Genomic DNA, 11,640 nt, shown 5'->3' with positions numbered 1-11,640 from the left:
AATCAATCAAAGGTGTTATGGGTCGTTGAACAGTGCTGCTACATCCCGCACTTGTCCAGCCAAAGGTCTATCTCAAAAAATATCTGGGATTCGTCCATGTCTTCGACGGAAATAATATCAACATTTTGACTTTGGCATATTCTGTTGTTCTTGCGCAGGTGTTTTACTTCTGCAGGAGAGCCAATGATAGCAATTGGGAAATTAGGTTCAAAGTTGAACTCTGTTAAGGGCGTCGGGAGTTTACAACTCTCCACTAGTTCGGCGTTCGATGCAGGTGGGGAGAGCAAAATCATTCCAGAAGCTGGATGAGAGGAAATGTATGTCTGTGCAACTACACATGCTGCCCCCCGGGCGATTATAACAGGTGGAAAAGGGATGGCAGCTAGGCGAATCATGGACGAGAGCTCTGAATAATATAATTAACGAGTGTTTGTAAAGAAAGTTTCCTTTCATTTATTCACCAGATTCAAAGCTTTTCATAATTGCCTGCGCATCGTTCATGGAACAGTCAGAAATTTTCAAATCAGTTTGAACACAAGTAAAGCCTTTTTCAGCTAACATGGCGGACAGAGATGTCATTCTGAAAGGATGGTTGAGCCCACTTATACTGTGATTGAGAAGCTAGAGCCTACCTGCCCGAAGAATCGTCCCAAGACGTCGCTGAGACAAGGACCATTGGTGTTGGCGACTCTCTAGGAGCACTTGCTGGAGGATGGTGCAGTATAAAAGCAGAAGAAGCAAAACGCAAACCCCATTTCATGGACCCACTCACTCGCGGAACGTTACGCAAGTACCTAGCAAAAAGTGAATGCATAGTAGTAGAGGGAAATGAAAGATGCATTGGATCTCGGGCCGGGTTTCTTTACCACTTTGTTTGCAAGTATGTACTCGAGTACTCTTTGCACTGTTCTTTCTTTAAACCACTATGACGGCTGCGGCATCAAGCATCGTGTTCGACGACATATTCAGTATTAATGCAATTGATAAAGAAGGGAAAAAATTTGACAGAGGTGTGGTTCCCTTAGTTTTAATGTTTCTGCTCCAATTCAGTATAAATTTCTTCTAACGCAAAATAATGCCTAGTCTCTAGGTTGTATGCGCACTCCAAAAACTATGATATGGACCTGACGTTAGATTACAACGTCGAGTTGTTTCCCTTGCAAAAAGATCAAAATTTCGCATTAGCATTGGCATCATCTCTTGCCAAAGGAGGGGCACCTAAGACCGAAGGCGCGGGTGACGACGATTCTGAACGAGATGTGTGGAGACCAGATGGCAAGGGAAACAGAGGTCTGGAAGACGAGTACGACTATGTAATGTATGGCAAGGTATGTCGGATGTTGTTATCTATGAGTGATATGGATACTGAATCTAAAAAAGATCTACAAATTCGACTCTGATTCTGGAGAAATTGTGTAAGCTGTCTTCCATGTCTCCAAGAATTGATACTGAAACTCATACAGGACTGCATATATATCTTTTGGAGGATTGCTCATGTCTCTGACTGGTTCGTCTCGGCATATGACCAGCATTGTACTTGGAGACCCCATCTATCTTCTCATGCGGAAATAAAATCCTCAAATATTTTTGCAACCCTTCCAATATAGAATGTGACATTAATGCAATGTTCAAGAGATGAAAACATTTTATTTCCGAGAAAAAGAATGTCATGATTAAAATAAGCAAGAGACTGCGCAAGCTACAGTGTTGAGTGTCCCTGACATAAGAAATTAAGAATAAATTATGGCCATTGGTTAGTTGTTGGTGAATATTAATGTATTAGGAATGTGATTGATTCTTTAATCTGTTCGTGATCATGATGTTGGACGGTACTTGAATGAGAGAGACGCGTTGGGCGCATCTAGTCCGGTTCCATTCCTCCGCTAGGTCATCTTCGATACCTTCCTGGGTATCAAAATACACAAGACCGATATCTTCATGTCCATGATTAGAAGACAGGTGATTAGAGTCGGATGACAGTGACGATGATCTTTGGCGCTTGTCCTCATTTGTCCATTCTTTGGGAAAAGATGAACTGGAACAAGAAAGATCGGGCCTCGATGTGCCAAACTGAGAGCCAAGGAGATTGAGGTCTTCCGACGATGGCCATGCAAAGCCAGATTCGGCAGCAGAATGGAAAGAATCAGATGGTGATGAGCCTAGTCTTTGAGAAAGGGGAGGGGACTCCTTCGACAAATCATCCGAAAACAGAGGGCTCTTAGGAAGCTCGACAGACATCACAGGGATAGTCTGAGAACGCCGGGTTTGTAGGGTCTTCTTAGCCACTCGCAGAGCTACGCGTTTGGAATAATTCCACGAACGTCCCTCTGAAGAAAGATCACAACGAAGCACCGCGCGATGACACTGTAGTTTCTCCATTTCTAAACGAAGTTGAGTAACACGTTTAGCCACGCCTTGTAAAGACGTAGCAAGTCTTGAACGAGTGGACTTTTGGAATGGAGTAAGGATCGCGATATTACGAATGAAGCGCATATCGGCATCAAGGTGATTCTGCGTTGCTTCAATCTTTGAATCGAGTTCAATGATCTTGCTTTGAATGATCTGGGACCGTGAAGGAAGACGAGAATTGGTGCTACCTATGGACAAAGGAGAGCCCAAGGGAGAGTCGTAGACGTTGGTAACTTCATCTCCTTCTGGCAACCACGCTTCATGATCTGAGGGCCATATTTCAGACGCTAGATCAGCTTTGACCTGGTCAAAGGTTGCTTTGAATTGTTCAGCTCCTTCAACTTCCGGGGCCACTGGTACGTCCAGATCAAAGTTGGCGTTTGTGGTGACCATTGTAACCCTTCGTTTAAGGGCAGTTCGGTCAGCGGGAGGTCCTGACAACATCTCCATAAGGTCCTGTGGAGCGTTAGAGTCCCAGGAGCGAGCACGAGCGATATTTGAATGGTCAGGGTGTTTTTGTAGATCATGAAGATGAGATGTAGCTGCTGCAACACCTGTCAGGAGTGCATCTTCGCTAGATAACCCTTGGGGGCGCATCCGCACCCCTGCTGTCTTGAATGTACTGGCGTAATTAATCCTGGATATCCATTCATTGAGATCTTTTGCATCAGATGCCTGCAGAAGAATTTGGCGTCCATCTGGCAAAACGAATCGCATCACATGTTTGTGCTGGTTGCAATGTGTCAATTACGCGGCGGCATACTCAAAAAAAACTTGGAAGTACCTTAATATATGAACTATCGTAAACAGCTATTGCATCCTTTACCGAAAAGGTTTCATCTGGCCTAAATGTAGAGCTTGGTAGAGCAGGAGATACAACATGCTCGGCAAATGACTCGTAAGGCTGATTCAAGGCTGCAGCCCAGGAATTGTCACGAAATAAAAGCAATTGCGATCCAGTCAAAACAACTGTCCAAGTTTTCCATTTTCGGTTTGATGATTTTTTGCCGCTTCCGGTCACGTCATCTTTCCTGTTGAGGATGCCTACCTTACTAACTTTTAAGCTCCATGTTTCTCCCTTTTGTTGTACAGAAGGGTAATCTTCTGCTCCATTACCAACCGAGACCAAAGGGGTAGATTTCAAACTGGGGCTTCGGGCGAACAGAGACATCGCCCGATTGACCGTTGGCATCTCGATCTCAATGACGCTTGCGTTAACGAACGCTTGATGCAGTTCGTGTTCGTCCCAGGGACCATCTGTACCCTCATACGTAAACGGGTTTTCTAAAGACACCAAAGAGTTGACGTCCACCCGTAGTGGTTCAAGTAAATTCTGAGTGAAGTATAAGAATAATCTACTGCACATGAAAAGATACTTACATTTGTAATCAAATAGTACGGATCTACTCGATTGCCCATCTTGAATGAACCTGAACCATTCACCGACACAGACGAGGAAGGCGTGCTAACCAAAGAAGGTCGCGTAACGTCGGAAACTAACCCAGGTTGGCCATTAAAGTCAACTGGATCCTCAATGAAGATGAAAGGAGCGAAGACAATATTATCAAAGAAGCACTGCAAAGAAAGTTATCACTTGTTACCATCAGGCGAGGGTGACAGACCTTACATCTAAAATTTCTGTTGGAATGCCCGGAAGTTTCGTGTTCTTGATATAATCGGACTTAGTCATTTTCCGCTTGTTAGAAGGATTAAACGTGTCTGTGTGCAGCATTATCAAGCTGAATGCTAATATATAAGGATGGTCTATACAACCTATTAAAAACAAGCAGAAAATACTAGTTAGCAATCACTCACCCTCAGATACAAAGATATCACTGTTGCATTGCATATATCGGTAAGCGAAGGCTTCCATTACTCTGTCGATCTGTTGCGTTTCTCGTGGAAGTCCAACTTCCATGAGCAACTTCCGTAGAGCAACATCAAGAGGTATATCTAGGAAGTCAAATTGGCTGATATATTCTCGGAGCGCACGAGCGTGAAAAGGGTCAGAGCTAATGACGTTGAGAAAATGGGAAAAGATCATGACGTTGATTTGAAGCTTACCTTGAGGCCAAGATACCCGCGACTTCTGATTTGCTAACTGCATTTTTCAAGCGCGTTAAATATCCCTCGGGGGATTCTTCCTCGCTGTGCGGTCTAGGAATTGGGGTTTCTTGTTTACAAGGAAAAATTGTGGGAGTAATAGATGCCGTCGCAGACTGTGGATAAACATGAAGCGCAGAACTGGCAGAAGGGGAGGATTCCCCGGGGGAAAAAACACCAAGAGATAATCTGTGAAGAAAGGGTGTGCTCGTTTGTCTTCTTGCCCTCGAGTAAGATGACGGAGTGCCGTTTGATTGCAATGATTCTGTTACACCGTTGAAAGTTGTAGCTTGCTCTGAAGTCGGCCAAGGCAATGTTGATTTTGAGCCATCCAATATTTCTGGTGAAGACAAATTGGGATGAAAAGGCCGGGTGCTATGTATTTGTTCTCTGTTAGAACCTATTGTCGAATTCGGAGAATTCTGGAAATCATGAACATCGAAGGGAGAGACATGATGAACAGGAGGAAGTGGGGGCAGTGATACAAATGAATCATCCGACACTGGGTTCGTCGATTCACCGGCATCTATCCCTTTTCTTCTATTCCAAAAGGATGATTTACGGGTCAGAGGCTTCGGGGGCTTCTTTGCGGTTTCTGGTGCAGTTGTAGGTATCGCTGTGTCTTTCCCTTTCCCTTTGATATCGGAGTTGGCGACGTTCAGGAAAGAAGAAGAATTAAAAGATAGGCCTCGCTGCCTACGCGAGTCGACCCGTATTTGTGCATGGTCATTTTCTTGAGTTTCAGAAACGCGTTTTGATAATATACGATGTGAACTTTTTGATCTTCTAACACCTGGAGAAGATAAGGAAGGAGAAGTACGACTTCCCAAGGGGCTGTGGCTTGAACTCGGACGGGGGAAGGACACTGACGAGTGAGGTAAGCCTACGTGGGGTAAGCCTAACCCTAACGCTGCATGGGCCAAAGCGGCTGCAGACTGAGTCCCTGTACTAACTTTCCGAGGCTGAGAAGGCACATCGTCGGGATGATATATAGGAGACGTTGTGTTTGTCGTTTGGCCGTCGCGTTTTTCGTTTGTCGTAAAAGAGGTGTCGAGAGGCTCTGGTGGAGTTGGTGGTAATGCCTTATCCACAAATGACGGGAAGGTTCCAGACTTCGAAGAGGTGATAGATGACGAAAGATCATCAATGCTGGTCCGTTGTGAAGCTGGAGACAGTGCGCCATTACGTCTTTTCCAGTAAGGCAGAGAAAAGAAATGGGTTGTAGTTTCTGTAGTCGTTGTAGTTACAACCTCCGTCCGGGTAGTTGTCATCTCGGCAAGCAATACCGACGAAGAGGAGCTTTGTGTATATGGCGGTGGAGAGTTGGAAGGCGCATCGTGAGGGTTAGAAACATTAGGCCGTTTAAGTGGAGACATGTGAGATTCCGCTGGGATCAGAAAGGGGTGTGCTGAAGACGGCGACGGGGTCGATATCATGGATAAGTAAAGTGAGGTCCTTGAAACTGGATATCGCGCGCATGAAGACCGGAGTTTATCTGTGAAGAGAACTAAGAGGCAGACATCGGTGAGGAGATTCGAGAAATAATGGCCGAAGTCGTACTACATAACGTTGTTCTACTAATACATTTATTACTCAAACTCAGACGCCGTTGGCCGCGCCAATAACGTGACCCAAATGTTTGATCAATTAATCTAATACCATCTTTGTATAATCTTACAAGCGAATAAACCGAATAATATTACTTTTGCCAAGACTGGGAATCGTCAAACCATTAGTTTTAGGCATGCCTATCTTTGCGTTTCTGTTTCGTAAGCTCCTTTCTCTTGCTCTCCAAATGCATTCGCTAGAAAGGTGGCTGTTAGTACAATCATTTCTCAACCTAACACCTCACATACCTCGGCCTCCTTTTTTTGATTGCTGTACTTCATCTTCTCGTAGAGTTTCCTCTGTTTGTTACTCATCATCATCTTGTTCATATCCTGCTCTGCTTCTTCCAATGCGTCGGTCGTCGACTTTTTGACCTGCTTCTTGTGGGCTCGCTTGACTGTAGCTTCAAAAGTACCGAAGTCAACGCCCGCAGCTTCCGCGGCGAGTTCGGCCGCTCTCAATGACGTTTCCTCACTCGCGGCTGCTGCGACAACATCCAGGACACCACGAACACCATTGCCTTCGTCATCGACATCCATTTCTTCACCGTCGCCTTCCTCCTCCTCGTCTTGCATTGTCTCCTCATCTGCAGCCTCGACAGCTGGGATATAGGCCCCTTCGTATTCGCCAAATGGACTGAGATGGGGAGGTAATGATTTGCCTTGGGCATAAGGATCTTCGAGCAGGATCTTGCCGGCATTTATGCAGTCTACAATCCACTGAGGCTGGACAAACTTCCGCCGCAAACGGAGTTCACGTTGTTCTGGAGTTTCCTGTTTTTCTACAACAGGTCGATCAATGATGACATGAGTAATGGTGGGGTCGGTCTCATCAAATGGAGAACCGCTCCCGGATGATGAAGGCCAGCCAATGCGGCCACCGAAAGAGCGAACGATGAACTCAAAGATAGAACGCGGCGTTTCTCGGGAAAGAAAAAAGGTGTAGGAAGAAAAAAGACTTGTTGATAGTGTTTGCGGCAAATTAGAAAGCGTTTGGAGTGTAGGAAGAATGACCGTGGTCGTTTTTTGGGTTTTTGAGCTTTGTTGGACAAATTCTTCTTCTTCCATATCTGCTTCTGTCGATTCCGGATTTGATAAGTTCAAGCCAGCGACGTCTTCACTGTCACCAGATGTAATGGCTTTGATAGTCTGTCGCACCACTTTACTTGTGATTTTACGACCGTCAACCTCAGCTACTTTGATTGGTTTGTTGGCAGGTTGCCGTGAGCTGTCCTGAAGATCAAAAGCATTGACACCAGCACCTTGTTCCTCTTTTTTGACATCCAATGGAGGAGGATACACCAAGCCGGCATCAGTATAGAGCTTGAAAAAGACGAAACCCAAGAGCGTTTGGTATAATTCCAAGAATGTAAGCATGACACGGATGTCTACATCGGCAGGGACCTTGAGAGATGATTTTAGATACAAGAAATAGCAACATAGAAGGGAATGCCTTACATTCTGTGTGAATAAATAAGGGACCAGCCACGTAACAGTCTGATCCATAATTTCTGCTTGATAATATACGCCTTTGATGGATAAAAAGACTTTGCGAAGAGACTTAGAGTGCATAACATATAGCTGCCACTCGGCGGATAGTCTTGCGCAGTTTTCTACTAGTTCGGAAGGAAGGCGGGAATTCGATGGAAGAGAGGCGAATAGGAAGACCATGCACAAAGCATCATCGATATCTCGAATTGCATCAATGAATGTGGGATAACTTGTAGAAATGCAGATAAACGGTTGTGCTCGTTCCAAAAAATGAGACATACCTACCGCTCTTTAATAATGTGATCGAGACGATAGACAGGTTTGTTTTCCTCCAAACTTTTGGCGCTGCTCCATTCTCCCCGACCTAATGCACGGGAAAGCTTCTTGGCAAAAGCTTTATGTTCTCGCAGTTTCTTCAGAATAGGTTCATGGGCAAGGTATGCAATATCTTTCGTGTAATAAAATGATGTGGGTGCCGACGACCCTTTATTGGCCTTTTTTCTGCTACGTGGCTCTCGAGGGAATATTCCTTAACACATATCAGTAAGGTCGCGGTATAACAGAACATGCTAAACACACCCTTCAAAATACATAGACGACGGAAATCAGCGAGAGAGCACTGAAGCTTTTTGACAGCAGCACTCCTCGTAGTATAGTTCTTTGCAGCGCCAGCCTTCCCTTTTACTCTTAGACGACCCATTGTCGAAGAGTGACCTGATGAAAAGTAACAAAGTGACTATCTTTCGTGAAGCACAATTAAAATATTGGCTATGGAAAGTTTTTATTTGGCAAAGACGCTGCCACCAAACAATGGCTTGCATGCTCAGCTGCTATCGTTCAGGTCCAAGGACCATTGTTAGTAAAACTTGTAATTCGACATCATGAGGCCAGTGTTTTTACTTCCTTGAAAATGTCATTAGACTGATTTTGAACTTAGTCAATATGTCCACGTACCCAAGTCCGAGTTAGATGAAGCTCAGCTACGCCAACTCGAAGAACACGAAATCTCGCAAGGACCCTTGTCTGTCTTACAACAGGCGGTTAGAAACCATGCCCAAGTCCTTATTTCCCTTCGAAACAACAAGAAACTCCTCGCTCGTGTCAAAGCATTTGATAGACATAGCAACATGGTTGGTTCTATCTTGTCCTCCGCACTCACAGACTACCAACTAACGCTGTCCAGGTTCTGGAGAATGTGAAGGAGGTGTGCAACCCTTTCAACTGTTATTTTAATTGGAATCTAAAGGTGGTGTAGATGTGGACAGAAGTTCCAAAAGGGAAAAATAAAAAGCCAGTCAATAAAGACCGTTTCATTAGCAAAATGTTCCTCAGGTAAAAAATCTGCGTATCTCATTTAGCGCCATGTTCTTATCATCATATTTTCGTCCTCCAGAGGTGATTCTGTGATCTTGAGTAAGTCACAATGTTAAAACAAATCCTTTTACATCTGCTGATGGATGTTAGTCTTACGAAATCAGGCATAATACATTATACAGATGACATGACTAGTAGCGAACTGGAATCCAATACAATTACCGCATTTGTCGTACGTTTTGTCATCCGCACGGGTCAAATACCTATTTCTTGCAATGATTCAATGTCCCGAATCGCCTCAAAAATGGCACCAAGAGCCACCCATCCAAAACTATGAGCACCAAAAGTTGTTTTGCGAGCTACTGCAAGCTCCCAAGCTAGCCATGCGCGTTGAAGATGTTCGTAATCGTTTGTATGATCATCTCCGGCCAACTCCTCTCGAATAGCTCGAACTAAAATATCAGTGCTCTCCCTCAATTTCCCCATCATGTCCGCTCTTTTTCGCGGCTGTGAGCTTTTCTGAACAATTGTGCCGACGACAGCTTCTTCTTCAGTTAATTGGGCGCCGCGCGAATACGACATGGTATTCAATGCACAAATACCTCGTAGTTCCGTCGTATAGCGACTAAACAAACTTGATACAATCTCTATGTCTTCTTCTCCCCATGCACTGTTAGTGTCGATAAATTCTTCAACACGCCCTTCCACTGCTCGAAAAACGTGATTTTGAGTGTGCAAATCCAAAGTTCGGAGCAGGTTTTGTACTTCTTCCACACCATCTTTTGTCAGGTTTTCTTTATGTCTACGGCGTCCTCCAGTAGATCCGTGTTGAAGTTGCTCAACGGGTAGATCAATGGCTCGGAATAAGCGCCCAATCGCTGCAGTGCTTTCGTAATAATCTGAAGCATCGAGATTGACTGTTTCAGGAGCATTCCAATCCGGTTTTATACGAATTTTCAATTTCGGAATCTGTGACAGCTCTACTGGACATCCTGATTTTGGATAATCGACGGCGTCACTATGAAGTTGAGACAATTTCAGGCAATCTGCATCAAAAATTCCATCTTTGCTTTGATCAGCAATAATGAGCCAGTTAATGGCTATGATCCCTACAACCTATGGGAAGCGATGTTTCAGTTTTTTTTTTTTTTGCAATTTTCAAATATCAGATCCTTTGCTCACATCCGAGTTGATATACTCCATAACAAATTGCGCAACATCTGCCATAGTACTAGGACGGTCCAAAAGCTTTCTCTGTGCTGGGGCATAACTTGCAGGTTCAGACAGTCTAGTGGGATAGAATTCCGGCAAATCGTCAAGAGGTATCAAATTGTACATGTCTCCATCCAAATCCCCTCCGCCAAGGCAAGATGGAACTGGCCGCGTCCCTGTACACAATAAGGACACGTCTGAATAAATAAAACGACATGACTAACCGAGGACGCTGAAAACAACAGTGTTTGGTAGTGGCTCAACTGCGAAGCAACTGCCCTTAGGAGGATGTCCGATAGCATGCACTATTGTGACATCACCCGGATGTATAGTCGGGGAACGGGATATTAACACAGGTCCTGACAGATATTTCACCTTCCCATTGATGGGCTGGACACAGGCAAAAATTTGATTAGGTTGAAGGAAGCGATGGACATCAGCCACGCCAACCAGCGTCCAAGCGTTAGGTATAGGAATGCGGGCTTTATTCTTCAGGTCCCGGAGTATGTGGTTAATAGCATATTCCATCATTTTTTGATAGAAAGGATTTCCTGGAAGGCTGTGAACCCCTATTTTCACCAAAGACATCATGACAGAAGTAAGTCTGAAAGAAGATCCGAGACCATAACTCTCGAAAAGTTTGGCCGCTTCACTGAGAGATTGTGCGGCACTCTTTGTCGATTCCACGGCAAGATCTTGGTAATGGCGGAAAACGGAATAGGGAACCCCTAATCCCTCGAGCAGCATGATCAAAGGTCGATTGAGATAGTAATTTCCAGGTCGATCGAATGACTGTGCAATTTCTATGAATGGCGTCCTTGGGGCGTCAAACTTAATCATAGAATCACGTAGACATATAGTGAGTCCAGGCAGAGTATGGTCCACAGATAACATTCCTTTCGAACCACCCATCCTAATCTGAAATGCTCGGGCAACAGAAGGTCGCGCTCGTTTTCGTCGCTTTGTTGCTTTCAGTCGTGACCATATCTCGATTGCTAGATCCAGTGATAGTGTTCCAACACCATCAGTAAATTCGTATTTTCCATCTGGAGACTTGATATCGGGGACGATCAGTATCTCTTCTGCTTCAATTTTGACTGCGTCTGTCGCAGTAAAGGCTTGGGATAGACGTGCAGCATATCTAGCCGGACAATATAAAAGTTTGCTATCAGTCCCAACATGAAAATTACCCAATCCTGCAATGATGATTTCTGCGTTTACATATCCGCGACGGTGATCTCTAAAAGGCTTGACGAACCTATGGTACGAGATTTATCAACCTGTAGATTGTCGCAATGATTAGACGAGAAACACTCACCAAACAGCATGTTCCTTTAAAGCAGACTGAGAGTAGGCTAGGAAGTCAAACTTTCTCCCAGCAATCTTCAACCCTTCCAAGAGAATTGGGCCCACTCGTTCCCGAATAAACTGTGGGCCATCTATTTCCCGGTCAAAACGGTATTTCATCTTGGCTTCGTCCACAAAGCTAACCCGTAAAAAAGAT

General features: G+C 44.6%; 5 protein-coding genes across 5 annotated transcripts; 2 read left to right on the top strand and 3 right to left on the bottom strand.

The window, feature by feature from the left end:
• Positions 1–38: 38 nt before the first annotated feature.
• On the bottom strand, positions 39–676 carry JR316_0000838 (uncharacterized protein; the record flags this gene model as incomplete). Its single annotated transcript, XM_047886652.1, has 3 exons — positions 39–406; positions 462–580; positions 633–676. The coding sequence occupies 3 exons, from the start codon at positions 674–676 to the stop codon at positions 39–41; spliced, it is 531 nt and encodes a 176-aa protein (XP_047754398.1).
• Positions 677–925: 249 nt separating this feature from the next.
• Positions 926–1,572, top strand: JR316_0000837 (DNA-directed RNA polymerases I, II, and III subunit rpabc3; the record flags this gene model as incomplete). Its single annotated transcript, XM_047886651.1, has 4 exons — positions 926–1,010; positions 1,084–1,328; positions 1,381–1,415; positions 1,464–1,572. The coding sequence occupies 4 exons, from the start codon at positions 926–928 to the stop codon at positions 1,570–1,572; spliced, it is 474 nt and encodes a 157-aa protein (XP_047754397.1).
• A 207-nt stretch (positions 1,573–1,779) lies between these two features.
• JR316_0000836 (Arf guanine nucleotide exchange factor sec74) lies at positions 1,780–5,948 on the bottom strand (the record flags this gene model as incomplete). The annotated part of the gene is made up of 6 exons (XM_047886650.1): positions 1,780–3,138; positions 3,194–3,742; positions 3,790–3,984; positions 4,037–4,173; positions 4,225–4,421; positions 4,474–5,948. The coding sequence occupies 6 exons, from the start codon at positions 5,946–5,948 to the stop codon at positions 1,780–1,782; spliced, it is 3,912 nt and encodes a 1,303-aa protein (XP_047754396.1).
• A 302-nt stretch (positions 5,949–6,250) lies between these two features.
• JR316_0000835 (mRNA-binding ribosome synthesis protein nop7) lies at positions 6,251–8,310 on the bottom strand (the record flags this gene model as incomplete). Its single annotated transcript, XM_047886649.1, has 5 exons — positions 6,251–6,316; positions 6,369–7,523; positions 7,578–7,839; positions 7,896–8,139; positions 8,190–8,310. The coding sequence occupies 5 exons, from the start codon at positions 8,308–8,310 to the stop codon at positions 6,251–6,253; spliced, it is 1,848 nt and encodes a 615-aa protein (XP_047754395.1).
• Positions 8,311–8,380: 70 nt separating this feature from the next.
• JR316_0000834 (mRNA splicing protein) lies at positions 8,381–9,094 on the top strand (the record flags this gene model as incomplete). Its single annotated transcript, XM_047886648.1, has 6 exons — positions 8,381–8,451; positions 8,548–8,740; positions 8,794–8,814; positions 8,866–8,942; positions 9,004–9,023; positions 9,075–9,094. 6 exons carry the CDS (start codon positions 8,381–8,383, stop codon positions 9,092–9,094), a joined length of 402 nt encoding a protein of 133 aa, XP_047754394.1.
• Between the last annotated feature and the right edge of the window lie 2,546 nt (positions 9,095–11,640).

This window comes from Psilocybe cubensis, chromosome 1, assembly GCF_017499595.1.
Source record: "Psilocybe cubensis strain MGC-MH-2018 chromosome 1, whole genome shotgun sequence".
Lineage (NCBI taxonomy): Eukaryota > Fungi > Basidiomycota > Agaricomycetes > Agaricales > Agrocybaceae > Psilocybe > Psilocybe cubensis.
The sequence above is the reverse complement of the archived record's forward strand: the minus strand, read 5'-3'. Positions and strand labels throughout refer to the sequence as shown.